A 27,143-nucleotide genomic window follows, 5' to 3' on the forward strand; every position below is an offset into this window, starting at 1 on the left:
ACACTGCTTCCTCCCGTTTTCCAAGCCGTGATCGATGCCACTGGCCTGTAATTTGCCATCTCATCAGAGATGGTTAATGGGGTGGGGAGTTTACTGTGATTGGGTTACCTCAATTACTCAATTTATGAACTAATTGAAGACTGAAAAGTGTGCGCGCTGTAAAAACATTGCATAGCATAACATTCAGATGGGCTAATAAGAGGCATGCAGTTTGGCGGCAACAGAAATTTTATGTTCCCTCTGCATGCACGTATGCCTCTTGTGGGAATGTGGTATTTCTTTTAAAGAAGTGGTGGTTAGCCTGTGGCATATTGTGGCATTTATTGTTTATCCATGACAGTATCTCATTTCACAAACCACCCAAAACGCTCTGTGCTGTCTTTCAAAGCACAGCATTTTAAGACCTGCAGAACTGTATACAACTCATTTCTCCCCATTCAATTCAGGGAAAATCATCTAAAGACAACCAAAATAAATACAACCAAATTCAATGCAAGTCTTTCTCACCGAAAATGCACACAAATGAGTTAAGTCAAATTCACTAAAATATGTTAAAATGAAGCATCTTTAAATAATAATCATTGAGGAGAAGAAAAGGGAAGGGCATACAAAGAGGAAAACTAGAAGAGATAATGCATGTAAATAGTGGGTTGAAATGATGTGTTTTCTAGTGTATATTTTGGACAAATTGGGTAAAAAAGCCATGCAGTTTATATCGGTTTTGTAGGGGAAAACATGAAAAATTCCAATAGATGCCAGTTCACCATAGTACAACGGAGCATTTTAAAACGCAACACATTGTCATCCTAGCAGCTCCCCAACAATAAATGAGTATTTGTGCGTTTACCCTGGAATAACAGTTATCCGTGATTTTATGAAGGAACCAAATGGGAACACAGATTCTTAACATTTTTTAAAACACTGGAGGAAGAACCCCGGAAGTAAAAAAAAAGAAACCCCTAAAACAGACTTTCTTCCCCGTGTGCCGTAGGGTGTCAATCTCTTTGGATTGCCTTGATTTTATGCATTTGCCTCTTCCTCCTATCCTTGTCTTTTGTTTCTTATTGAAACATTTCTGGGATTGAGGGAAGGCGCAGGGGTTGACTTAAGTCAAGACCAAAGATGGAGGTAAAGCAGCACAAAAATACAGGAAAGAACATAGTGTAGAAAAGCAGAATGTGCTGCTGCCAACTGCGGACATCTGCAGACAGCTAAGACCTTCCCGGACTTTGCCCCAGAGGAGATGTTAATGCTTCTGGAGGTGGAGGAGCCGGGAGGACCAGCGGGATGGCATGGCCAGCAGCTGAGGGGGAAGCACGAGGAAGAAAAGTTTGCAAGGGAGTCAGGCCGCACCACGGCCGTGAAGGCAGGCACTGGAGGAAGTATTCCTGTTGAGATGGAAGGACCAGAGCAGTCCAGGCACAGGAGGCCAGGCCTGCACAACTCCACAACACTCCAAATAGTCTTGGTGGACAGATAATAACTTAGCCAGAATGTGCCCCAGGTGAGAGGTTAATGCTTCTGTGGGTTGTTTCACCTTTTTGAGCCCACTTCGAGTACCAAAATATCCAATCTCATTAAAATGTGGCTGCCAACCTTTTAGAGCTCTGTAGTGATAACTAACGTCCTTGGTGATACATGCCTCTAGCACCCCGGTAGGATAGGGAACGCATGCAATCCGGAGGGAGAGGAACCCCGCACTAGGAGCTCAGGGAGGCGATAGTAGGCACACCCCTTTGACGACTTAAGAGCAAACCCACAACCATACAGATACCGACCCATGGGTAAGGTGAGGCGTCGCAACTCTCCCGCCCAGATACCACTAAACATTTACAGAGACATGCAACCAGTATGCGCAGAACACAGAGAATGACCCACCACGGAACGCCCCAGCAGACAGCACGGGCAGAGACACCTAACACAGATGTCCGAAGCAACAAAGTAAACCCACTAACCAAAACGCTAAAACCTAAACTCTGCATACACCTCTCAAACGCTAAACAAACACAACCACATCCTTGCACAGCAATCTGCATGCACTTCACTACACCACAACAATAAAACAAACCACACATAATCCGGCACAACGGCACATGGTAGTCTATGATCCTTAAATCACATCCATGCTCAGCTAACGGTGTTAACCGAACTGAAGCTGTCAATAGGACATCACAACTCTCGCTCTACCTTTTCCCGCTATTCCCTACTAACCCAGCATAGCCTCTTACCTTTCAGTTCCGCCAGAACGCCAGGGACCACTCCGGTGGTGATAGTGCACGGTATGAATGTCCTTTAACATTAGCATTCCTTAGCAAGAAACTGCATCTCTTCTAAATAAAATTCTGACGTGTAACTGGTGGTTCTACATCACTACTGGAAGCATCAGATTCTGCTGATGAGGAAGGTAGATCACTAGAGGGGACAATTGAATCTTGACCCTCCACAATCTATTTTCTCAAGACATCAATATACTTTGTAATTCTATATATACTACTGGAAGTGTTTTGCTAATAGAACACAAACACTTTGCCTTTTAAACAGTTACGCGAGGCGGTGCTCGAGAGCCCAGCCAAAATGGATACATAGTTTTAACTTGCTTCGGGGGCTCAATGGATATCCGCTGCAGATGGCATTTCAGAGTCATGCAACTGCCCGAATCCCATGGGGAATGACAATCGCAGGTCATGGTGTACCTGTTGCCAGGTGCTTTAACATCTGGTGCCCCTGGAGAGAGCAATAGCCGAGTCGATGGGAGGCCTATCCAGAGTTGTGGCACAAGGAGCATTGTCGTTGCGACAGTGCGGATGCCTCAGCTTGTACAGAGGCTAATATATGTGAGCGGTGGGCTGTGGTTGCTCACCTTCTGAGGTCCATAATCAGTGATGGCCCCATCCTGGATGAACATGAGTGTGGCAGAGAACAGAGACGTCCATGATCTGTGGCTGACGCCTGACAGATGAATACCCATGGGGATCTGCTGGACCCTAAACGCCTCCAGTGATATGGCCATTGGTGCTTAGAAGTGAGTTCTTGTGGCGCTTTACCTTTATTGAAGTGTAGTTGGCAGACATGCAGCAGAAAAGATAATGGTAAAACAGAAACGAATCGATCAGGCACTGCATGGCAGCCATGTTCGAGTGAGTCAATCAGCTGGAAGAGGCTTATTACATATGTCAGAGTGGGGCTTGCATGCAGATTGGTGAGTCCCTAGCCTCTGATGTTCTGGAAACAAGATCAAACTATCTGAAGTAATACAAAAGTTGAGGATCCGTAACCAAGCTGCAAAGTCAAAGAAAACACATCAACAGGAAAGGATCACCCATCACATTTTTCTTGCTTCTGTCCATTAGAGTGCTATGTAATACTCACTTGGGCTGTCCCTCATAATTTATGCCAGCACTTCCCTTTAGCTAACAGTGCTGAAACAGCCACCCCGTGGGCACAGTCATGTTCATTCTGGCCTATGCTGTCTCCATCCTATTGTTGTTTTTTTTATATTTGTCCTGACTGATCATTCAGAATGGTGAAGGGTGTGGAAGTGTGTGGGAAATCTGCTTTTGTTCTAATGCCTGTACCTTTAGAGTGAAGGACCTTCTGTTCACAATGACCGATCATCCATCCCAGTTTAATATACTGATTAGCATTTCCTTAGGGGATATGAATGAGTAGCAAATGGTGTTTTAAGCAGATTTTTCTTAGGCTCTAGTTTTAGGGCCTAGATATATCACTATGTCTGGCTTACAGGGGGTTTTCCTTTGTATTCCTGACTCTCCATCAATGTCCAGAGTAGTAACGGCAGCCCTCCAGAAGGAGTAAACTGGTTTAAAGGTGCAATACACACTTTTGATTATTAACCAATAAGTTAATGCCCACATAATATTGCTATACAATTATATTCTCTACAATAAAGTTCTGCATTGTATTGAACTACATAATATACAGGTAAGTAAACAGTAAAAAATGTTCCCTGAACCAAAGAGTATCCACCCAATTCATAGGCATTTAAGTGGATTTTTCAAAGACACGCAGGCCTTAGAAACATAATTACCCCCCCATCTCTGTTAAGGTTATGGCCTGTAGGAAACAATGGGCCTATGTTATCCTTTTGAAGTATATAAACGGTTTGCACACAGGGCTCTGATAACAGTTTGGACCCAAAGAAGGCCCAAGATGGGTCAGAGGAGTCAGCAGAGGCAGCTGAGCTGAATAATTTCACTCCCCAAATCCTTGAAAGAGAGCCTGCACAGGTGAATGGTGTTGCCAACAGGTCAGGTTGCGCTTTTGTTCTTAATGGGCTGGCTCACCACAGGAGCCCTATACATTGGAACAAACACCCCACAGTTGAGTCAGAGGATCCCAGGAGGTGATCCAGATGAAGAAAGGCAGCAGGAGATTTTCCAGAGATGAGCCTGCAGAGTGGAACTCTTGGGGAAGCAGCCTGGCTGCCGTGGTTTGATAGTGCGTGGAGCAAGGTCTGCAACAGAAGACCCAGGCCTGAGTCGAACCGACCTGGATGCTCACCTGAGGTCAGAGAGACCACCTGAATAATTGCAGGCAGTGAACCAGCAGCGAGTCAGCACTCCCAGAACGAATGTACAGCACTGTTGCATCTCATCAAGGGAGACACAGTTTGTGGTTCAAAGAAAGTCCAACAGTAATAGGGTCCCGCTACAGAGAAGAATCTTCAAACAAAGAGTTGAACAGAGGTAGCAGCCATGACAGGACGTCAGAAGGGTGCTGTGTGCAGTTTCAGAGGTCAAGCAGCACATGAACGTCCTGAGAGTTGTGGAGTCACAAAAATGCCTCTTGAAGAATGGATCCAGTTGTCCCAAATGATTCACAGGAAAAGATCACCATACACAGTTCTTTCTGGTCAGGGGCTTTGGTGTCTGATTTTCAGAGTCCCAAAAGGTGCTGGTGCAGAGCTTTCACAATCATTCTTAAGTCATTTGTCCCGCTGGATGCTTCGGGATAAGATCCTGTCAATGGACAAATCCCTGGTGCTCATATCGACTTTAATGCCAAACCATATGGTAGTGGGTAACCCTAACCACCAATCATATACACCTACGCCATTTAAACATGTGGTTGCCAGCTGATCAGTGCTGGCCACTACACACAAACATTTGCAGGCCTTCTCCCAGGCAACCTCTGGTGATGTGGATTCCAGAGGCATACAATACAAACAACCCCTGCAATCACTTCTAGTTATACTCACACATTCCTTTGTGAGCTCCTTGCAGTAACACTACAAATAGAAGGGGAGATGTCAGAGCAGGACTTGGGTATAAGATTGTTATATTGCATCAAGGTGGTAGAGCAAGGTCTTGAACTGTTTTAGGATGGAAAGAGAGAGAGGTACAGAGAGAACCCTTAGGAGAAAGCAAGGCAGGTGGGTAGGGGAAGCTTGAGAGAGAGGCAGAGGTCAAGCATGTGAAATGCTGGATACACCTAGTTGCCTTTATTGTTGTACATGTGCATTAATGGCATTGCAGAAGTTCCCATTAAGAGAGACGCCCAGGGGAAAGTTGCAAAAAAGTTGCAACCTAACGCTGATGATGGAGAAAGAGAAAACCACTCAAGGATAAGGCAGAGAAAGAAAAGATGTAGACGCTGAATCAGGAAAAGTAGAAGGGTCACCTGGGTACAAACCCAGGAGGTAGACTAAGAAGAAGGAGCATATGGGGACCAGTCCAGGAAGAAGAGCAGAAAGTATGAAGTGTCATGTACGCTTTAAACAATCCATACAGCCCCAATAACCTACGTTAACTATAATTCCTTGTCGCATCATTTGTAACAGTTGTCATGCACACATGGTGGCATTATTACCACACAATGTAAATGAAATTGGGTTTGGACAAGGCGAGTACTAGCTACTATATAGGTAATTAATGTTTTCTTCTCATTTTACAGGACTGGGGTGTCTGTACGGTAACAGGCATACAAAATGTGAAGAACACTTGCCCCGACATCAGACAGACACACATTCTCTCTTATCATGGTCCAATGTGCCTAAATCAGGGCTCCTGGCCCTATTTCTCAGTGATTATTTCCATTTTTATTTTTATAAAAACAAGTACTACTCCATTTTCTTTCGCCCGTTAAACTGACCTTAGCCTCTTTTCGGATCTCTGCTTTGTGTTTGTGTTTCTTAAGCTGCTTTGATGTGTCCTCCATTAGACATTAACCGAGATACATGTGCTCTGGGAATAAACCACAGAAAAAATGATCTGTTGCCATCATTAGAATCCTTGCTTCCTGTACTGCTCACAGGCGCTGATAATCTGCACACTGCTTTTCTGTTACGAGTGATCGGTTTGTTTAGGGAGGAATTGTGCTCCCAGAAATGGGGGAATCAAATGGGGCTAACTGTGTTGCAATGCAACACTAGTAACCCTGTCGATAGCTACCTGCACCCTGCATATACCACCAGTCTGTCTCTTTCTAGTATTTCCAGGGTTATTGCATGCCTGATCTTCTGTGGACAAATACTGCCACTGTTAATAAGCGCTGGCTCACATGTTCATCTTATGTTTTTTTGTCTTGTTCCCTTTTTCCTGGACTCCCGTTGCGCCCTTCTTGCTTCCTCCATGTCTGTTTGCCGAATTCTCCTCTCTTAGCTCTGGTGCGGCTGCCGCTTCTGTCTCCGAGGAGTCTGCTTTACCTATTGCTGAGGCTGATGATCTGCTAAACAAGTAAGAACTGTGGAAACTGCAAAAGCCTTTCTGGCCAATGCTTTAGTGTAATTCAGAGCACATCCCTAATTTGGTTCAGTAGAATACAATGTCCGAGTACACTGGAAATCCTTGCCTAATTATCCTTTCTAGCTACCCATCACACTGGTGAACAGCACAGTAATGTCACCTTTATTGCTCTGTGTTTTCCTTGGTCTGAATTTATTTAATTTTCTTTGATTGCTTTTATTTTTAAGCACTTATCCCCTGCTAACAGTCAAACATCTGATACAGTGGTATCAGGGTATCTTGTTGTTGACTTTGGATGACTATAATTGATTTAATCTGTTTTATCCATAAAGTGTGTTCTATTTGATAAGATCTTGGCCTATGGACATCAATGCATGGAAACCATACAATTATACTTCTACACAACCAGACTTTTAATAATCTTTTATTTTATTATTATACATTTTTCCTACATTTTTGGTCTTGGAAAATTATTAAATGGCATTAAAGAATACCAACATGAACAAAAAAACAGAATCAAGTAGAGTGAGTGCTGTAAAGTGAAGTACTGTGCCTAAACGATACCCTGCTAAGTGCAAAAACTCATTTAGGATGCAGGAAGAAATAAAAAAGGAAAGTTAATAAAGACAATTTAAAATTTTAAATTCCAGTTTTTAGCGAATTCTGTTACACAGAATACTTTGCACAGGAGTCCAAGCTGAACCCTGTCAAAGTATTTGCCATTAAATGGTTTTTTCTGACATAAGGCACCAGGAAGTCGCCCAAAAAGCAAGCTTGTGAAAGGACAGGACCAAAACTACATGGAGCAGCTATTTTGAGTGTATGGGACACATATCCGCATTATGCGGTAAGAAAAAAATGATGACTGGTAGTGCACAGAAAAAGAAGTAATACTTGGTTGACTGCCACCAGCCTGTCCAGGTACATCAAAAAGGAGCCATAAGAAAACATGAACGTTGTACACAGTGCCCCTACACTGGCAGCCTTTGTGACAAGTGCTGCCAAGCAGGCAAGTAAAGCTAAAACGCCTTACGTAACACAAATTCAAGAACAGCTCCAAGAAATAGGCAAAAAGGAAGAGGACCTATTGAAGTCAATGGAAGGAAAGTTGTAAAAAGAAAAATCTTTCCTTACATCTGTGAAATTTGAAAGAGACTGGTCCACTAATTTGGTGGCAGCCAAAAGTTTAAATATATGCCACCCTCTGATTGTGAGCTCCGTATTCTCTTACCTCCAACCTTCTTATTTAACCCAAGTATGTCAAACATAAGCACTGGGGAAGATAGGCTTGCTGGCCTTTTCCAGAAACTGTTCTGATTGCAAAGTTCTGTCTGGTGTTTGCAGAACCCAGACTTTTACAGCAGTCATGAGTAACTAGAAATGCCTTCCGTTAAGGCCATGGGAACAGCTAAGTCACAAGAATTCAGGAATTCCCTCGCACAAAAGTCAAATTGCTTGTCTGTGCTAAAAGGCAGAAGCACGAGACACTGAGTGTGCCGACAACTGACAAAACCAGGTCTCGCCCAAGACAAAGAATCGCAAAGAACGAAGCACAACCAGTAACTCAAATGTGACATTGGGACTCTGAGTCCCTCACTTACCTGTACAGACTCCGCTGGATACAGTCTGCTTCACTAGCATAGGAGGTGCACCTGTATTGAACAGGACAGCTGAAGCCTAGCTCTGCTCCAACATTTCTGCTCCCCTTTGTCACACTGGCATCACCATAGGCTCCTCAGCAGTCCTTCTTAATTGAAGACCATCTTTGTTGCCAACAGACCCGATGATCACTGGAACAGCCGCTGCTAATGCCTGCCCCTAAGAAGACCTGAGAATTGTATATAAGTGGTCAGAAATATCTGAGAATACCTAAACTGCTAGGTTCCCAGCCCTGGAATGGTCTTCAGAAAGGCAGCACTGTGACCCCAAAGAAAAGACATTACGCCCAATCTTTCATATTGAATCCTGTTCTTACTATTGGGAATGCACAGCATCAGGACCAGCTTAGCCAATAAAAGGCAGGTCCATCTCTACCATTGTTTCTAAAAGAGGTGAACTCCTCATTGACTTATACAAGTATACGGTACAAACTGTCAGACTTTGTACTGGAAGGTCCCGGTTAACCATTGACTTCATGGTTGACCCTAGAGAGTGAGATGAGCCCTGAAGACACTCCTAAAGACTCTCTGAACGTTATTACTTAACTATAATCTGCAGCAATATCTTGACCTGAAGAAAGGAGATATTCCAGATTACTGGATTCACTTGAGCGCTTATTTATTCATTAAATTAGGATATGAGGCATAATTACAAATCCTAAGTGTTATTCATTTGTTTGTGTGTGTATGATTGTTCGGGAGATTTTTCTTAAACCCTATTGTCAGTGTCTTTCGGGTCTTCCTGACTTGGGTACTGCTAGTGATTGGCTCAAGTTTACCTGTCTCTCCAAGTGGGATTCGAAACAGAGCAGTCAGGCCTAACTCCCAAGAAGTGGAGGTGGGTGGTTCTGAAGTACAGTACACACTTTTCATTAATGCCAAGTAAAGCACGAGAATGTCCGCACACCGTAATTTTGTACAAATATCTTTATATAAGAAAAGGCAGAGAAAAAGCAGTACACTCACAGGTAAGTAGCTTTGTAAAACAGAAGATGCCACTATGTATCAAGTAAGCAGAAACAGTTTTAAGAAGAGTTTTTTCTAGTTCAATGGACAGTTCCACCTTGAACGGAAAAGGCAGTAAGTGGTAGGTAAGGACTTTCTATCTAGGCTGGCAAGTTCAATTAGAGACCCAGAGGGAGTAGTAGTGAAAATAGGGGCAAGTCTGTAGCAGGAAAATAGTTACCTTTGTGCGAAGATTCTCCAAGGAGTACTTGTCCGCAGCGCTCAAGAGTCAGAAGAGCAATACCCTGAGACCTTAAAAGCATTTCTTCTAAAAGGGATTGGTGGTTTCCAAATGCAGTTGCTGTGTACATTGTTTAGCAGCTATCGAGAGATTCAGTAATAAGTAACCGGTGTAGGAGGAACTGCAAGACTCTTGGAAAGAATAATTATTCTTGATTCAGTGATTTCCAAGTCAGAGGTTAGGCTTGCAGGAGTTGAAGTGAAAACAGGATTGGGTCGGCGTCAGTCATCGATGTTCCCATATAATCCTTGGCTTCTGAGGGTGGGGTCATGAAAAGGAGACCCCACGTAAGAACGATTGTTTGTGATTTGCATTAAGAGTCACTTCCTGAGAGGAGCAAACCATGGAAGAAGGACCGGTGAAGCGAGTTTGGTGGTGTGGTTGCAGGAAGGCGACAACACGGCCCCTGGAGCTTCCAAGTTGGGAAAGATTAAATCGGGGTGCTTTCCGGCTATCATTGGATGAAGATTCTCTGATTGGTTTGACACAGAGTGTCTTCAGAGTCCTGGCACTGAAGGGGCACCTGCTTCTGGATCCGGCGATGCAAGCACGGTCCGCAGCTACGCGGATTATGAGGCCTTTGTCAGAAACTGTGATCTAGTTGTCCCCACTGGATTGGGGGAAGGGGTGCCGCTGTGGGTTCCTTCTGATTGTCTTGGAGAGGCAGAGCTTTGCAGTTGGATTCTTCGGAACATCAAAGGATGATGTTGCAGAGCTTTGGTCCTTCCTCAAGCAGCGGGCCTTCCAGCAGGTCAGATTCAGAGTACCAGCTGTTGACAAGGTAAATGCCTCAGGTGGTCAGATTTTATCTGACTTGTGAGGCAGGACCCAATCACACACCCAAGAATCAATCAAACAGAGAGGTGGTCAGCCAATCGCAGAGCATCCCTTAACGTAAACCCATACATTCTGGAAGAGTGCCTCATAGAAATAAGTGAATCCACACTATCCTAGCCAGACTTCTTCATATGGCACTCAGAACTGGTGTCAGGCTGGCCTAAAGCTCCCTGTCGTTGGATACAGGCTTACAAGGGCCCAAGATGGCCACTTCCTTAGCCCACAAAAAGAGGGTCATGGATAGTTCTGTGATCCCCCCTACCCCCCCACTCAGGTCTTCGATGCCAGATAAAAACGGATTCCATCCAGTGGAACCCTTTTACACAGGTGAAAAAGCTGCCCCTAGGCTAGCCACATGACTAAAAGAGAGAGCATACGCTCTCCGGGACACTGAGGTACCTTTGGAGTACCCCTGCCCTAGGAGTCATAAAGACTCTTAAGGCAGACCACATACAAACAGCCCTATTTTGTCAGGCTTGGGATGATTAGGCCTGGCTGGGAGGAAAGCAAAGTCCAAAAGCCAGTGAAGCCAATAAAAGGTACAGGGGGCTACAACATGTAGTCAAAAGTGGGCTTTCTGTCTAGCAGTTCTCACATTTGTCATCCAACACTTTCTTGCATGTAAAGTCCTTTTATCAAGGCTCATATATGTATTGGTTGTTTTCAATAGGTGGGTAGTTGGGCTGAGTAGCATGTGTATAACACAAAGCTCTATAATTCAGATAAAGTAATTGCCTGTGTTTTGTCTGGGGTGAGCTACTGATCCTGCCTGTTCTTGGATTGCCGGATGCTGGTGTGCTGAACTTAACTTTCAAGGGTTATGAAATCTATTTTCTTAATAACTCTGTGAATGTTCCTTTATTTTATGTAATACAGTGTTATCCCTTTATAGTAGCCAGCCGGCGTCTCTCCTACAAGTTGACTTTGACCTCTAAATCAATGCTACCACTCGCCTAGCCAAGGAAAGCCTAAGGAACCCATTTGCTTTTATTTAGGGAAGGTACTCTCATGCCCTGAAATCATGGTTGAGGGAATCCTCTTTACTAAAGATGACCAGATGAAATTAGTGTAAGAAGTGTATATTGACAATCTGGGGAATAGGTATGAAACAATATTTATGCTCCCTCGATTTGTTTACTAACTAAAGATGAAATTCTTCATAAAGAATGAGGCGGATGTGTGCGTTATACAGCCAATTTAATTAATAGTAGATGTAATACAAGCACCTCATACACCCACAATATTCAAAGCTGGTTATAAGGAGAATTAAAATAGTGTAGCCTCTCTATGAGGGGGTCGTTTATTGGGCTGTAGTTTATCATTTCAAGTAGGATAGTGGTTGCTGGAACATTTTGGGAGGTTTGATATTAAAGAATGTGGAATAAGGAAGTAGGGCATTGGTGGCTGCTGTATGACAGGTAATGTGGAAAGCTGTTACCAGTGTTAGGATACAGAAGCTGTGTTTATACATGGAGCTTGCTGTATGATGCTTTGTCGTTGGTGGTGGGGTATTAGAGACTGTTCTTCCCTGAAAGGTATGTGCTTCGGTATAAAGGGAATTTAGATTGTTGAAAATTGATTCATGGTGTAAGGTAATATGGAAGACTGGTGATGTTGGAAGGCATGAAGTTGTTAACTGGGTTATGATGGAAGGCATAATTTGAAGACTAAGTAATAGTGAAAGATCGGTTATTGGAGGCTTGTATGTATGCATATGACTTATTTTTGGCCTTCTGTATATTGTTTTGAACCTTGGGTATCCAACCACTAGTTTCTTTTGGTGCTAATGGTTCTGTGTTTGTGGACAAACATTTTGAATGTTTACCCTTTGTTCTTGCTAAGAGATGCACTTATTGTACTTTTCTGAAATTGTAAATGTCTTGTTTCCTGAGAGTTAGCATTTGGCAGGCTGTTCGATGCGCTATAATACTGATGTGTGTTACCGAAAACCTGTGAACCTCTGTTGTTTCCTAACTACCTGATGGCGCTGCCATTTTAGGGTGAGAAGATAATCTGCGAGAGTGTGGGCAAAAGCAAGATCTGATCATTTTCTTTAGATAGTTCGGTTTATGGCAGTGCAGGCTTTGAAGAATCATAACTCTGAATATGTAGTGATATTCTTAGCTTGTACTGCACCACATGGGCCGATCAGTATCTATTTGGCAACCTCTCTAAAGGTTCCCTCTCTTTCAGATTCGTATGCAAAAATAACGGAGTCCTGTTTGAAAATCAGCTGTTGCAAATTGGAGTGAAATCTGAGTTCCGGCAAAATCTTGGTAAGAACACAATCCATAACTTTTGTATTTGGTTTGTAGTGCTCCAATCAACACATATAAATTAAGTAATACAAACTAAATAGAGGTTGTTATATCAGATGATTCTTTAACATTGACAACCCTGCTGGTCTCCCCAGGGAAGTAGTTTTTCCTTCCTTAGCCATTTTCCCTGCTATTGCACCGCGCCACACAGCAGCACAGCAGCAGTGCAATGTTTCAGCATAACATAAAAGGGTTTTGTGAAGTGGACAACAACACTGCATTCACATGAGCTCTGAATCATAGGTTATCATATATTTACTCATAATCATTTTTAGATTGTATTTTATTGACTTCTGAACCTTTATTAAGTACTTCTGTCATCTGCTCTGAATTGCTGCATTACTTTTAAAATACCTAATTGTGTTTTTTAAATTGAGCCAGTAACTGTTTAGAGCCTTGCTGATCTGTGTGCGAGCGAATTACACTTCCCATTAGCTCTGTAGTCCTTGCGCCGTATTTCTTTAACCCCAGCAAGCCGGTTTGTGCTGGTACTTAAGGAAGCTAACCCCCGTTTAAATCATCACTTCCTAAATTTAAAGTATCACATTTGAATTGAGATACACTGATAGCACACTTGCATTTACTCTTAACAATTTTTAGATTGTATTTTATTGACTTCTGAACCTTTAAGTATGTCTGTTATCTGCTCTGAATCCCTTAAGTCCTATAGTCCTCACGCCTTCCGTGCCTGCGCATCAGGGGCAAGCCGGTCGGTGCTGGTCTGTGTCGTTTTGTGTTGTTACCAGTTAGTACTATACTTTTTAGTGTCGGTATCCCTGCTAAGAGTTTTTTCTCCTGGCTTGATTGCCATGCATCCTCTTGAGGTTATTGAATGTGCGAAGAACACCTGGGAATCTACCGGCCTATAATAAATCCTCACAATACTCAGCAGCATTACGCTGATATAATCACGCAATACACTGCTCCTCTAGATCAATCTCCTACGTTTCCGACTGGAGGGAATACTAGTCAAACTACTTTTTTTGAAAATAATGGCAGACACCTCTGCCACTGCATGTAAGCCACAACCATAGTTGAACCCTATGCCATCCTCACATCAATAGAAAGAATGGTTGTACAGACTCACGATCATGGGTTGAAAATGGCAAATAAAACTATATTATTCATTGAACCATTGTCTGACATCGTCAAACTATCCACTGATATTATGCTAAACCTAGAACATAACACCTCTTACGATGCTCAAATTAATCGAACTATCAATGATAGTCTGAAGATAGCCTTACTAAACACACAATCGATTGTCAAACATGCCACATAGGGGGCATACTTAATAGTCACACAAGAATTATACATTTGACTACCAATCATGCTGCCCAGCTGGCCATTCCACCCGGTTACACAATCATTAGAACCAACCGTATTGAGGGAAGAGGGGAAGGAGTAGCGTTTATCATTAAAGATTATTTAAATGCTCATACGCTCTGTCTGAATACTTTGAATAGCTGTGAATATGCGCTGATTAAACTGCAGGTCGACCACAACACCTCTATTAGCTTATTAACCTTATATCGACCACCGGCTACTCTGCCCTAATTTGAGGAACAACGTATATCCTGGATTGATGAGTTTATTAAATCTACTACTCCTACCATCATTATGGGAATTGTTTATCTCTGGGAACACAAAAGAGCTGACCTCAATGGGGTGCCTTTACTCACTGCCCTCCCACACACAAAGGAGGACATATCTTGGTCTGGGTGTTAACTCACAATTTCTAGATGACAACCCCACTGGTCACCCCAAGTACTTGGCAGATCATTATCTGATCTCCATTGATGACATGCTTCCAGTTACGTACAAAAAGGCTAGGGAATATCAGAGCAGTAAACCTTAGGAAGGGCTCCTCCGAGGTTTTTGCAGACCTTGCTCTACCCTTAATTTACAATATAATATAAACTAAAGAATCAAACATTCTAGTTTGCGAATATTATTATATTTTTTTTTTTTATCACCACCTTAGTTATTGCCATACTAGTCCCTGTTTCGTACAAGAAAGTTACAACTGAAGCCTCCGGTAAGACCCGGTACTCACTTGAGGTAATAAAATATAGAAGAATTAAGAAGCTGGCTGAAAGATTATGGAGGGAAAACATCTGGCCAGATACATTGGCTAAATATTGAACAGCTGCAGCCGACTACAAAAAAGCCATCCTCTCAGCTAGGAAGAAAAGCTTTAACAATTGAATATCCAAAGCAAAATCAGATAAAAGAGAGTTGTTTGGCATTATGAATGAATGGGAGGGGAAAAACTGGTGCGCGCTCTGCTGACCACAAAAGCAACACCTTGTATAAAAAAAATTCAGGGCATATTCTTCATGAAAACCAGATCTCATCAAGATGTGATTAAAACCCGCCACCAAGATCTTGTTGATTGTGTTGATCTCCCTTCTAATGCTGACAAGGCATTAATTTCTAAATCAGGCACTACACCTGATTTCTGCCTTAGTCCACTCACTGAGGATAAGCTCCTCAACATTGTTAAGAGACTTAAACCCACTGTTTGTGCTGGTGATGCAAGCCCTGCCACCATTATGAAGGACTCAATTCATTGCCTTGCACCTTTGATTACAGAGATCATTCATTCCGCCTTTATTTCTTCGGATGTTCCTCCATGTCTAAAGGAAGTATGGAATGCTCCCATACTGAAGAAAAAATTGATTGGTCCGAAGGCCGTAGGCAACTACCGCCCCATCACCAATGTTCATTTTTTATTGAAGGTACTGGATAGGGAAGCCTATCTACAATTACAAGAACACATGGCTGATCACTGTTTCTGATGCTTGTTAATCTGCTTAGAATCACATGCTGTGCATCTAGTGCGACATCCAGTGGTCACTGCGGAGTATTGCATTTTGTCTTTCGAGAATCGAAAGGGGACGTCGGCATAGGCATGTCTGTAACAATATCCTTTTTCCGCCCAGCATACTGGTTGCCTATATTTTATTATTATTCAAGATCACACTGACCTTCCTATCGACGGCTGTTCCGGATCTCCGTTGAAACCTCCACGGACCTTCGACGGACGGTGATACAGTCAACTACCGCCCCATCACCAATGTTAATTTTTTATTGAAGGTACTGGATAGGGAAGCCTATCTACAATTACAAGAACACATGGCTGATCACTGTTTCTGATGCTTGTTAATCTGCTTAGAATCACATGCTGTGCATCTAGTGCGACATCCAGTGGTCACTGCGGAGTATTGCATTTTGTCTTTCGAGAATCGAAAGGGGACGTCGGCATAGGCATGTCTGTAACAATATCCTTTTTCCGCCCAGCATACTGGTTGCCTATATTTTATTATTATTCAAGATCACACTGACCTTCCTATCGACGGCTGTTCCGGATCGACGGACGGTGATACACAGTAGGGAGAGTGGGGTCGGGGTGGACATTTCTGTAAAAACTGAGAATGCCTTTCCCTTTCCTCCCTCTTTCCTCTCTGGTCTTCGTCACTTACCTTATCCTCAGCTATGGAGAGGCCTCCCTTTAGGTTTGGCCCCATTTGCAAGGGCAAATTTCCTTGGAGAGATAATCATCTACGGTGTGACAGTTACTTGCCCCTCGATTTCGACAAAAAAAGGTTGTGCAGCTTGTAAGCTCCTCTGTCCGAAGACATTGAAGGAGAGCCGTGTCAAGCGGTGGGCATCCTACCGGATGTCGAAGGCCGAGTCGAGTTCTCCCGCAACCGCCGATTGCGACGAGGGCATCAGTGACTAGCAGGCCTCCGACTCGGAGGTTGTTGACCTTTCTGCGGAACACTCCTGCTCCGCGCTGTCTGTCCCCAGCCCCGCCAGGCACGGCTCAGGCACTACTATGGGGAATGTACACCCCGGCGACAAAGACGAACACTCTCAACTCACTAAACACACGACTCCCGGCCAATCTTCGACAAAGTTGAAGCGGACCACAGCGCCAACGGGCACACCAGAAGTTTCGGCCGTGCACGCCGACCGTCAAGATCGTCAGCCCTCCCCGCAGCCGCAGATGCGCCTAGCGACCGGGCACTCTAAGTTGAAGGGCTCTATCCCCAATATTTCAAGAACCGTTGAGACGCATCGTAAGAAGGCATCCGCTGACGTAAAGGCCCCGGTTCCGCTGAAGACTACACAACTGCAGGCCCAGGCTACACGTCTCCCTACTGCGGAGGACGTTACCGAAACCATTGCGAGAATTGTTTCGGCGGACGCTCAGAAGCGACAGTCAAAAATCTCCTCCTATGAAACTGCCTTGCCCGTAAAACATGTTGTTGCAAGACAAAGGGGAGACACTTTACCCATGCCCGCAGACATTGAACTTAACTGCCTGGCTCCTGTAGTCGTAGAGTTTGGGCACCTGCAACTCCCCCAGAGATGTATGGACATACTCGGGGAGGCAAGAAAACCTAACACTCGATATTGCTATTCCAGTAAATGGAAGCGTTTTGTCATCTGGTGCAACTCTAAGAGCATCAACCCTATTGACCGCTCTCCTACACATATTGTTTTGTACCTGACTCATTTATTTGACTCAGGCATGGTCTTTAACTCCCTAAAGGTTCCCTTAGCTGCTCTTTCAGCCTACACTACATCACAACAGAAGGTGTTGTGGTGGAAGATACCAGTTATTAAAGCTTTCATGGAAGGAGTAAAGAGAATTCATCCTCGCATTTCTAACCCAGCTCCCGGATGGGACCTGAACATGGTGTTGACTAGACTTATGGGGTCTCCTTTCGAACCCATGCATAAAGCAAGTCTCAAGGATCTCACCTACAAGACTGCCTTTTTAATAGCTATTACTTCCATTAGGAGAGTAAGTAAACTACAAGCACTCTCAGTTCTAGACCCCTTTGTAACAGTTCACAGAGATCAGGTGGTTCTGCGCACTCACCCTAGGTTTACGCCTAAGTTCATTTCAAAGTTCCATGTGAACCAATCCATAGAACTACCTACGTTCTTACAAAACCCCTCAAACATGGGAGAAAGATGCATGCAAACACTTGATGTACTCAGAGCAGTCATTCTTAACATGGAAAGAACTTGACCACTAAGAACGACAAATCAGTTTTTCGTTTCGGTGGCAGCAGGTAGAGAAGGAGACCCGGTCTCCAAATCTACTATCTCTAGGTGGATTGTCAAATGCATCACACTCTGTTACACTCTTGCTAAGAGAGAACTGCCCTTCAAGCCCAGAGCCCATTCTACTCGAGGCACTGTGGCTTCCATAGCATTCATTGCAAATGTTCCTCTAGAGTCCATTTGCAAAGCGCCAACCTGGAGTTCTGTACACACCTTCACAAAACACTATTGCCTAGACACTCATTCTAGGTCTGGTCCTCAGGTAGGACAAGCAGTACTAAGACATCTTTACACTACTGTTCCGACACGCATCCCACCTCCAACTCCGGGTACTGCTCGCTAGTCTATGCACAGCATGTGATTCTAAGCAGATTAACAAGCATCAGATGACATGCATTACTTACCGTAAAAGCATTTGTGATGATTGTATCTGCTTAGATTCTCCTACGCCCACCCTTCCTCCCCTCTCGGATGGAAAGAACATAGACGTCTTACTACTTTCTCTCTTTTCTGTACTCACTCACGTTAGTCATAAGCTCCCTCACGGCAGAAGAAATGTAATCGAAGGGACCTCGGCGCGTGAGGGATTTTGGGTACACTACACGTTACGATAGAGATAGTGTTACAGACACGCCTATGCCGACGTCCCCTTTCGATTCTCGAAAGACCAGATGCAGTACTCCCCGGTGACCACTGGATGTCGGACTATATGCACAGCATGTGAATCTAAGCAGATGCAATCATCAGAAATGATTTCACGGTAAGTAATGCAATGCATGTCTTACTATACGTCCATCAGTCAGGTTTCCATGTAATGCACAGTACAGAGACCACCATGCTTAACTTGCGCGCTAACCCGACTGCAAATGTGGATGGTGACAGGGTTGCTCTGCTTATGTTGTCTGGAACCCCTCTTGATTTGGTGGATCATTCATTGCTGCCTGAGAGTTTAAGGAGAATTGTGAATTGTTCAGATTCCATTATCGCATGGATGGCATCTTTCGTAGGTCCTTGAAACGCTAGGGTGGCTAGTGGAGGATTTCGGCCCCCCTGAGATTCTGTCATGTGGTGTCCCTCAACGTGCGTGTCTCTCGCCCACTTTATTAAAAATATACATGTGCCCGCTCTTTGACCTGCTAGGTGGCGTCAGCATTAAGTGTACCAACTATGCCGACGACACCCAGCTGGTCTGCGAGCTGATCGGGAACCACGAGTTGGACACCACCACTGTCAATGGGATATACGATCTTACTTGGAAATGGATGATCCTCAACTCAATTGCCTTGAATAACAACAAGACCAAGCTGCTGAACGTGGTCTCAGATCAATGCGTGAAGAGGCTGGATGTTATTCAGGTCCGGCCCTTCGTGAAGACCCTGAGGGCCTTCCTTGACTCCGGACTCAATATGAAAAAACACATCCTGTAGTTAAAAGCCTCCTGTGCTTATGTTAGTAAATTGATGCGACAAATCAAGCCTTACTTGTCTATCAGTAACTTAAACTCAGTGGCTTCTGTATTGGTTAATACCCGCATTGATTACTGTAATAGTCTATTGGCGGATAACCCTTCGGACAGCCCAGAATGGTGCTGTGAGAGCAGTGTGTGGAATGAACAGAAGGCCCCATATAACAGAGGCAAGAAGATCTCTACACTCGCTCCCCGTATGCCATTGAATATCCTACAAGGTTCTGACTTTCACCTGTGAATGCATGACGGGTAAGGCACCAGAGTACTTTACAAAACGCATCCCTATGTCTCCTAATGTGAGTGCTCCAATGCAACTCACAGACTTGTTACTCCAAGATACAAAACTTTGGTGGCACTAGTTTTAACATGTGCGCCCCAGTCTTGTGGAACTCTCTACTTAACAACCTATGTAGTATCACATGTCTCACTGGTTTTAAGAGAGCCATAAAGACTTATCTCTTTAATTCTAAGGATTAGGCTATCCCTCCCTTGGATTGATGTTTGGCTACTGATCTGGTTTCCCATTTGTTTTTGTACATTAACTGTTGTCATTTTTGTGCACACTGAGAGCTACGGGCGTGATGCACGATATAAGAAATGTAATAATAATGTAAGGTGGTGTTTGACACTCTATAATTAGCTCTAGTTATTAATTCTAATTCTATAGCTCCTGGTGAATGAAAATACTATTTTTTGTTGGCCTTCACGCATTTAACCCTGAGGATCACAAATGGACGGGATGTGTTGAGGAAGATATGAGCAATTTCCAATACAAAACACCATTGTCCATAGAACAGATAGTACTGATATTTTTACCTGCAGAGGAAAACATTTTCTTTAGTAACCTCCTGCCACCAGTAGATCCAACTGAAAATACTTCTGCTGATTAAAATACAATTTAAAAAATACCTGTTTCAAATGGATACCTTCCTCCCGCAGATTCTTCCTCTTCTTAGGATTTCAGGCAAAGACTCAACTTTCTAACTTTTCATGCCCACAAGGATGCCCGGAGGAGAACCGCACCAACTCCATTATGTTATTGGTGCCAATGATGCCTGCAAGAGCCTTTAAAAAGGGTCCCTGAGCCGTTAACACCTGACCCGGCACACCAGAGAGAGTGGTAAAGGCCCTTAGCACCCCAGGTTACTGCTTTGGTCACCCGAGGTGCTTAAAAAAAGGTATTTCATCCTGTAGAATGAAGGAAAATACTTTACCAAGATGGTTGTCATGGTCATAGAATGGGGCTGCGGACGGATCCCCTCTTCTATGACCATGTCAACCGGAAAAGGGAAGCTGTGGTGGCGGCGGCGGACACCGCCACTGCAACAGTCAGGTAAGTATGGAGGGTTGTTACAAAAAACAGAAAGGGTGGAGGGAGGGGGAAAAGATGGCGGCCCACTGCTGGGGAAGCAGCTTGCTGGTTCCGTGGAATGCGGGCTGGGATTATCGGTTTCTGCCTGCGATCCGCTGAACCTGATTGGCTGCTCCCCGGGTGCTAATGCTGCATATGCAATGTTTTACATACCTCAGGGCCAGAGTTCCTATTCTCTACACAAACACAGATGTTACTATCAGAACAGCCACCCTTTAAAAAATTTTTCCCAATATGCCTCCACTTAAAACATTTGTGTTAAAGTTGTGCAAGAAATGCAAGCTCTGAAATCCACTGTTAAGGCAGAATTAAATGTTTGCTGTTTCTGCTGACCCATTTTATGGGACCCTAAAAATTTAGAATTTTTCCCTTTCGAACTTCTGGATCTCTGACTTATTTTTGGTGTTTTAGGCACTTCTACTAAAGACCTCCTGTGAAACCCGGTTTGAATATAAGGTCCTGTGACACCAAATAGGGATCCTGTGGCAGGGGGGCTTTTAAGCTGATCGGGAACCACGAGTTGGACACCACCACTGTCAATGGGATATACGATCTTACCTGGAAATGGATGATCCTCAACTCAATTGCCTTGAATAACAACAAGACCAAGCTGCTGAACGTGGTCTCAGATCAATGCGTGAAGAGGCTGGATGTTATTCAGGTCCGGCCCTTCGTGAAGACCCTGAGGGCCTTCCTTGACTCCGGACTCAATATGAAAAAACACATCCTGTAGGTAAAAGCCTCCTGTGCTTATGTTAGTAAATTGATGCGACAAATCAAGCCTTACTTGTCTATCAGTAACTTAAACTCAGTGGCTTCTGTATTGGTTAATACCCGCATTGATTACTGTAATAGTCTATTGGCGGATAACCCTTCGGACAGCCCAGAATGGTGCTGTGAGAGCAGTGTGTGGAATGAACAGAAGGCCCCATATAACAGAGGCAAGAAGATCTCTACACTCGCTCCCCGTATGCCATTGAATATCCTACAAGGTTCTGACTTTCACCTGTGAATGCATGACGGGTAAGGCACCAGAGTACTTTACAAAACGCATCCCTATGTCTCCTAATGTGAGTGCTCCAATGCAACCCACAGACTAGTTACTCCAAGATACAAAACTTTGGTGGCACTAGTTTTAACGTGTGCTCCCCAGTCTTGTGGAACTCTCTACTTAACAACCTATGTAGTATCCCATGTCTCACTGGTTTTAAGAGAGCCATAAAGACTTATCTCTTTAATTCTAAGGATTAGGCTATCCCTCCCTTGGATTGATGTTTGGCTACTGATCTGGTTTCCCATTTGTTTTTGTACATTAACTGTTGTCATTTTTGTGCACACTGAGAGCTACGGGCGTGATGCACGATATAAGAAATGTAATAATAATGTAAGGTGGTGTTTGACACTCTATAATTAGCTCTAGTTATTAATTCTAATTATATAGCTCCTGGTGAATGAAAATACTATTTTTTGTTGGCCTTTACACATTTAACCCTGAGGATCACAAATGGACGGGATGTGTTGAGGAAGATATGAGCAATTTCCAATACAAAACACCATTGTCCATAGAACAGATGGTACTGATATTTTTACCTGCAGAGGAAAACATTTTCTTTAGTAACCTCCTGCCACCAGTAGATCCAACTGAAAATACTTCTGCTGATTAAAATACAATTTAAAAAATACCTGTTTCAAATGGATACCTTCCTCCCGCAGATTCTTCCTCTTCTTAGGACTCCAGGCAAAGACTCAACTTTCTAACTTTTCATGCCCACAAGGATGCCCGGAGGAGAACCGCACCAACTCCATTATGTTATTGGTGCCAATGATGCCTGCAAGAGCCTTTAAAAAGGGTCCCTGAGCCGTTAACACCTGACCCGGCACACCAGAGAGAGTGGTAAAGGCCCTTAGCACCCCAGGTTACTGCTTTGGTCACCCGAGGTGCTTAAAAAAAGGTATTTCATCCTGTAGAATGAAGGAAAATACTTTACCAAGATGGTTGTCATGGTCATAGAATGGGGCTGCGGACGGATCCCCTCTTCTATGACCATGTCAACCGGAAAAGGGAAGCTGTGGTGGCGGCGGCGGACACCGCCGCTGCAACAGTCAGGTAAGTATGGAGGGTTGTTACAAAAAACAGAAAGGGTGGAGGGAGGGGGAAAAGATGGCGGCCCACTGCTGGGGAAGCAGCTTGCTGGTTCCGTGGAATGCGGGCTGGGATTATCGGTTTCTGCCTGCGATCCGCTGAACCTGATTGGCTGCTCCCCGGGTGCTAATGCTGCATATGCAATGTTTTACATACCTCGGGACCAGAGTTCCTATTCTCTACACAAACACAGATGTTACTATCAGAACAGCCACCCTTTAAAAAAAATTTCCCAATATGCCTCCACTTAAAACATTTCTGTTAAAGTTGTGCAAGAAATGCAAGCTCTGAAATCCACTGTTAAGGCAGAATGAAATTTTTGCTGTTTCTGCTGACCCATTTTATGGGACCCTAAAAATTTAGAATTTTTCCCTTTCGAACTTCTGGATCTCTGACTTATTTTTGGTGTTTTAGGCACTTCTACTAAAGACCTCCTGTGAAACCCGGTTTGAATATAAGGTCCTGTGACACCAAATAGGGATCCTGTGGCAGGGGGGCTTTTAAGCACCTTATTTTGACCTTTGTTTTAGAGAATTGGCTGTTGGCAGCTGTAATTTAATTTTGTCATCACCAGAGGTGCAGCCAATTTTATCGCTTTAGCACCCTAATGCCTTTTTGTTAGCCATTGGGGTTGCTAATGTATTTTTAAGTACTGCTCTCAGCCATTTTTGTGGGCCCTTGCTTTGTTTGGGGAATCCATGGTGCACGCTTAAAATGGTTGTAGGCAAACGTGGCCTCGCTCTGAGCCCAAACATGCACCTTCTATGCATTTTTAAAAAACATTTTTATTGTGCCATGTTTTCGCAAATGAAACCTATCACAAACTATATTATAAATGTTACAATATACATACAATAAAAGAGAAAAAAGAAAAAACTTTGTTTGTGAATTATCAGTCGTTCTGAAATAATCACATAAGTTATCACAATCATTTTAAACTCTTAGATATAAAATGTAAGGCAGCTATGGTCAAGCAGATAGGATTACCCATTAAAAAAATGTTTTTATTTTTTTATTCACACATCACCTGGTTTTTATTAAACCTTAGATGCGTCCAATTAATCAATACATACATAAAAATTGTTTCCAGAAAAAAAACATCATTTGCAGAAACTATTTGCAAAGAAACTATTTGCGAAGAAAGGAGGAGAATGAAAGGAACAAGGAAGAAGAAAAAAAAAAGGCAACAGGAAAAGAAAAGAAAAAAAAGATAAAAACGAAAGGCAGACACTTTTCTTCCTCAAAAGGCCCAATCTATGAAGTTTTCATCCAACTTGTGTGTTTTTGAGAGCCTCCATAGTGTTGAAGATTGACCTCACAAACTGGAGTACAGCTAACGACAGCGAGAGCCGAGCCCCTCATCTGATGTGAGCCCACCATTCGTCCAGCGTTTTTGTGGTTGATTCCTCCAGGAATCTCCCCAGGTATTTAGCTCTTGTAGAGTGCAAGGGCTCACACACCAGCACAAGATGTTTCAGAGACTCAAAACTTTTGTTGCACATCCGACAATTTAATACACTCTTTTCCTGGGCCTTCGTTCTCCTTTCTGTGACCATCCGTGTTGGATAGAGGTCTAAGCGAAATCCTAGGAAGTTTTGACGAACAGACGGTGAAGGAAATCTGTCAAGGTAAGGTATGACCGAACCCCTACTGTAGTGTTCCGCTGGTTCGTCCACATACAGTTTGTAGCCTTTTGCTTTTTGCTCTGTCCGAATCCAGTCGAGGTCCAGTAATTTATGCTTCACCCTCATTTGGTTTTCAGTTAATGTTTTGCCTGAGAGGGCTAGAGACAATAGTATAGAAGAACAGGACTCAAGCCAAGTTTTTAAAACTTCGACCTGGTTCCCTTCCATGGCCTCCTTGATTATAGAAAACCCACTTACTCCTGGTGGGTGAAAACATTTCCTCAGAAAGGATAAAGACTTCCATTCCATTAGAGAGTATAGGGAGGATAGGCCCAGTTCCCTACAAACCCGTTCTATAGGTATGGACTTTGGAAGTGCCAAAACCCTCTTCCAAAACAGGCCTTCCAAGTGGTTCCAGTTTTTGGGGTCCATAAAAAGGTTGGCCTCTGCTGCATACGTAAGTATAGGCGCAACTTTCAATTTGTAAAAGTCCAGAATTGGGGTCATGGAAAATTTACAATAGCGCCCTTTAATAAGCAGCGCTTAAGATGCCAGGTTGTTGACTTTACTTCTCAATTCGTCGATGCCAGGAATGTCTCCCCAACTGTTATTTAGGGTTATCCCCAGATACATCATCGATGCCACCACTGGTATTTGTTCTCCGTTCAGAGTCCAACGGCATTTGTTCCGCTTACTGACCCTGCCTCTGTCACCCAGTATCAGGATTTTAGATTTTTTTGCGTTTATTCTGAGGCCGTTTTTATGAATATAGAGAGACAAGTCAGTTAATTGCCTCTGCAGCCCAAATTCCGTCTGGTCGAGCAGTAGCAGGTCGTCAGCAAATAGTAGTCTACCCACTGGATGGCCAGCGATTTTGGGTGGAAAATGTCTCGTGTTTGTAAAAGCCTCAGCCATTTCTGATATGAATAGGCAAAAGACCGCTGGGGCCAAGCGACAACCCTGCATTTAACCCATTCTCTGATGGAATTTCGTTTGACAGTAACCCCCTCCTATCCAACCTGATTCTTAAGGTGGTATCGCAGTGAAGGGCTTCCATGGGTTCTCTCAAGGCTAAGGGACAACCCCATTTCTTAAGTTTGTCCCACAGGATTCTGCGGTCCACAGAGTCAAAAGCCTGTTCCAGGTCGATTGAAGCGATATAAATCGACCGTATCTTTTTCTGATTGACCAGGCACTTGAGTATACTGATGATAAAAATATTTAAACTGGTGCCGATCCCCTTTCGGAAGCCAGACTGCCACTGGTCCTGGTGGTGGGCCGTCAGGCTCCATTCATTTAGGTGCCTCAGGATAATTTCCGCAAATATTTTGCCAACCACGTCTAGAAGGGTGATAGGCCTGTAATTGCAGGGGTCCGACCTGTCCCCCTTCTTAAAGATGGGGACCACTATAGAACGGGTCCAGGATAGTGGTAGACTCTTTTCTCTCACCACGGTGTTGAATAGTTTCAACATAAATGTTGCCCAGCCAACTGGATCCTTCTTCAGAATCTCGTTGGTCAGCCCATCTGGGCCTGCTGCTCTCGACACATTTGACTTCTCTATGAGATTGATTATTTCATGAATGTCGAATTTGAAGTCCCAGGTGGCATCTGACTTTGTGAGTGACTTGATGGGCTCTGGCCCTTTGGATGCGTATAAGCGTTTGAAGTGCGCATCCCACACTTGTGCAGATACTGAGTTTGTTATTTTAGATTCCTCCGGGGTATTCAAGTCATTTATTAGCTTCCACACACCTGCTGTGTTTTTCCGGGTGGCAAGCTGCAGCATTTTTTCACCATCTTGTTGAATGATTTGTTGTTTGTGGTGAAATAACCAGTTTTTAAAGGTATTTTTGGCTTTTTTGAGCAAAATTAGATTTTCAGTTGTTTTGTATTTTTTCACTCGTCTTCCCAATCTGTTAATAACTCTCTTTCTTTCTGCGATCTGAATGTTAAATACATGCTTCGGTACAAAGGTTGGCTTCATAGAGGTGGTTTGCTTTTCTCTGAAGGCCTGTAAGAAATCTGGGTATTGCAGTATACTGTCGTATTGACGCAGTGAGTCTGAGTTCAATGCCGACAAGGAGGATGTAACAAACGACATGTCTCTTTTGTTGATCCGTAATCGGTTACCTCCCGAAGAAGCCTGGAGATTCTGATCTTCTTGGTGGTACCTCCTTGGTGGATTTGGGGAGGCCCAGTCTATGCATTCAAGTTCTAAGAGATTGTGATCACTTAGCTCTGTAAGTATTACTTTTAGGGAGGTCAGTTTTGTTAGTATATTTTCTGTGACAAAGATGTAATCGAGGGTACTTGAATAAACCCCCCTCTTCCATGTGGCGGCTGCTGGTTTATCCCCCGGCAAGTTGCCATTGGCCATGTATATATTTCTCTCAAACATCTCCTTTTCAAAGACCAGTCCCCTTCTTATATTCTCTGCCGCCCCGGTAGGTAGCACTTCTATTTTGCTCCCTGTCTGGTCGAAGCACTCCATGTTGAGGTCACCACAGAGGAGTACCGCCAGGTTTATCCTAGTAGTCCTGGCATCGTCGATTTCCCTGAGCAAGATGTTTTTGGTACTTTGCTCGTTTGCCGCGCTGCTTCTCCAATAGATATTACAAATTAGCAGCGCCTGGTTCTTGGTTTCCCTCTGGGTTGCAGTTGTTTGTACAAAGGTGAACTGGATTTCA

The 27,143-nt window shown here is 43.7% G+C and overlaps 1 protein-coding gene across 2 annotated transcripts in view; it reads left to right on the top strand.

The window, feature by feature from the left end:
* AP2A1 (adaptor related protein complex 2 subunit alpha 1) overlaps nucleotides 1-27,143 on the top strand; it is an 891,085-nt gene that overhangs the window by 719,380 nt on the left and 144,562 nt on the right. Inside the window, exons 16-17 of one of the 2 annotated variants that reach the window (XM_069605316.1) lie at nucleotides 6,621-6,695; nucleotides 12,639-12,721. In XM_069605316.1, coding sequence (XP_069461417.1) covers nucleotides 6,621-6,695; nucleotides 12,639-12,721 — 158 coding nt within the window. The remainder of the gene's footprint in view (nucleotides 1-6,620; nucleotides 6,696-12,638; nucleotides 12,722-27,143) is intronic. The other variant, XM_069605324.1, reaches the window with a different exon arrangement.

Source organism: Ambystoma mexicanum, chromosome 1p, assembly GCF_040938575.1.
Source record: "Ambystoma mexicanum isolate Mex_15411 chromosome 1p, UKY_AmexF1_1, whole genome shotgun sequence".
Lineage (NCBI taxonomy): Eukaryota > Metazoa > Chordata > Amphibia > Caudata > Ambystomatidae > Ambystoma > Ambystoma mexicanum.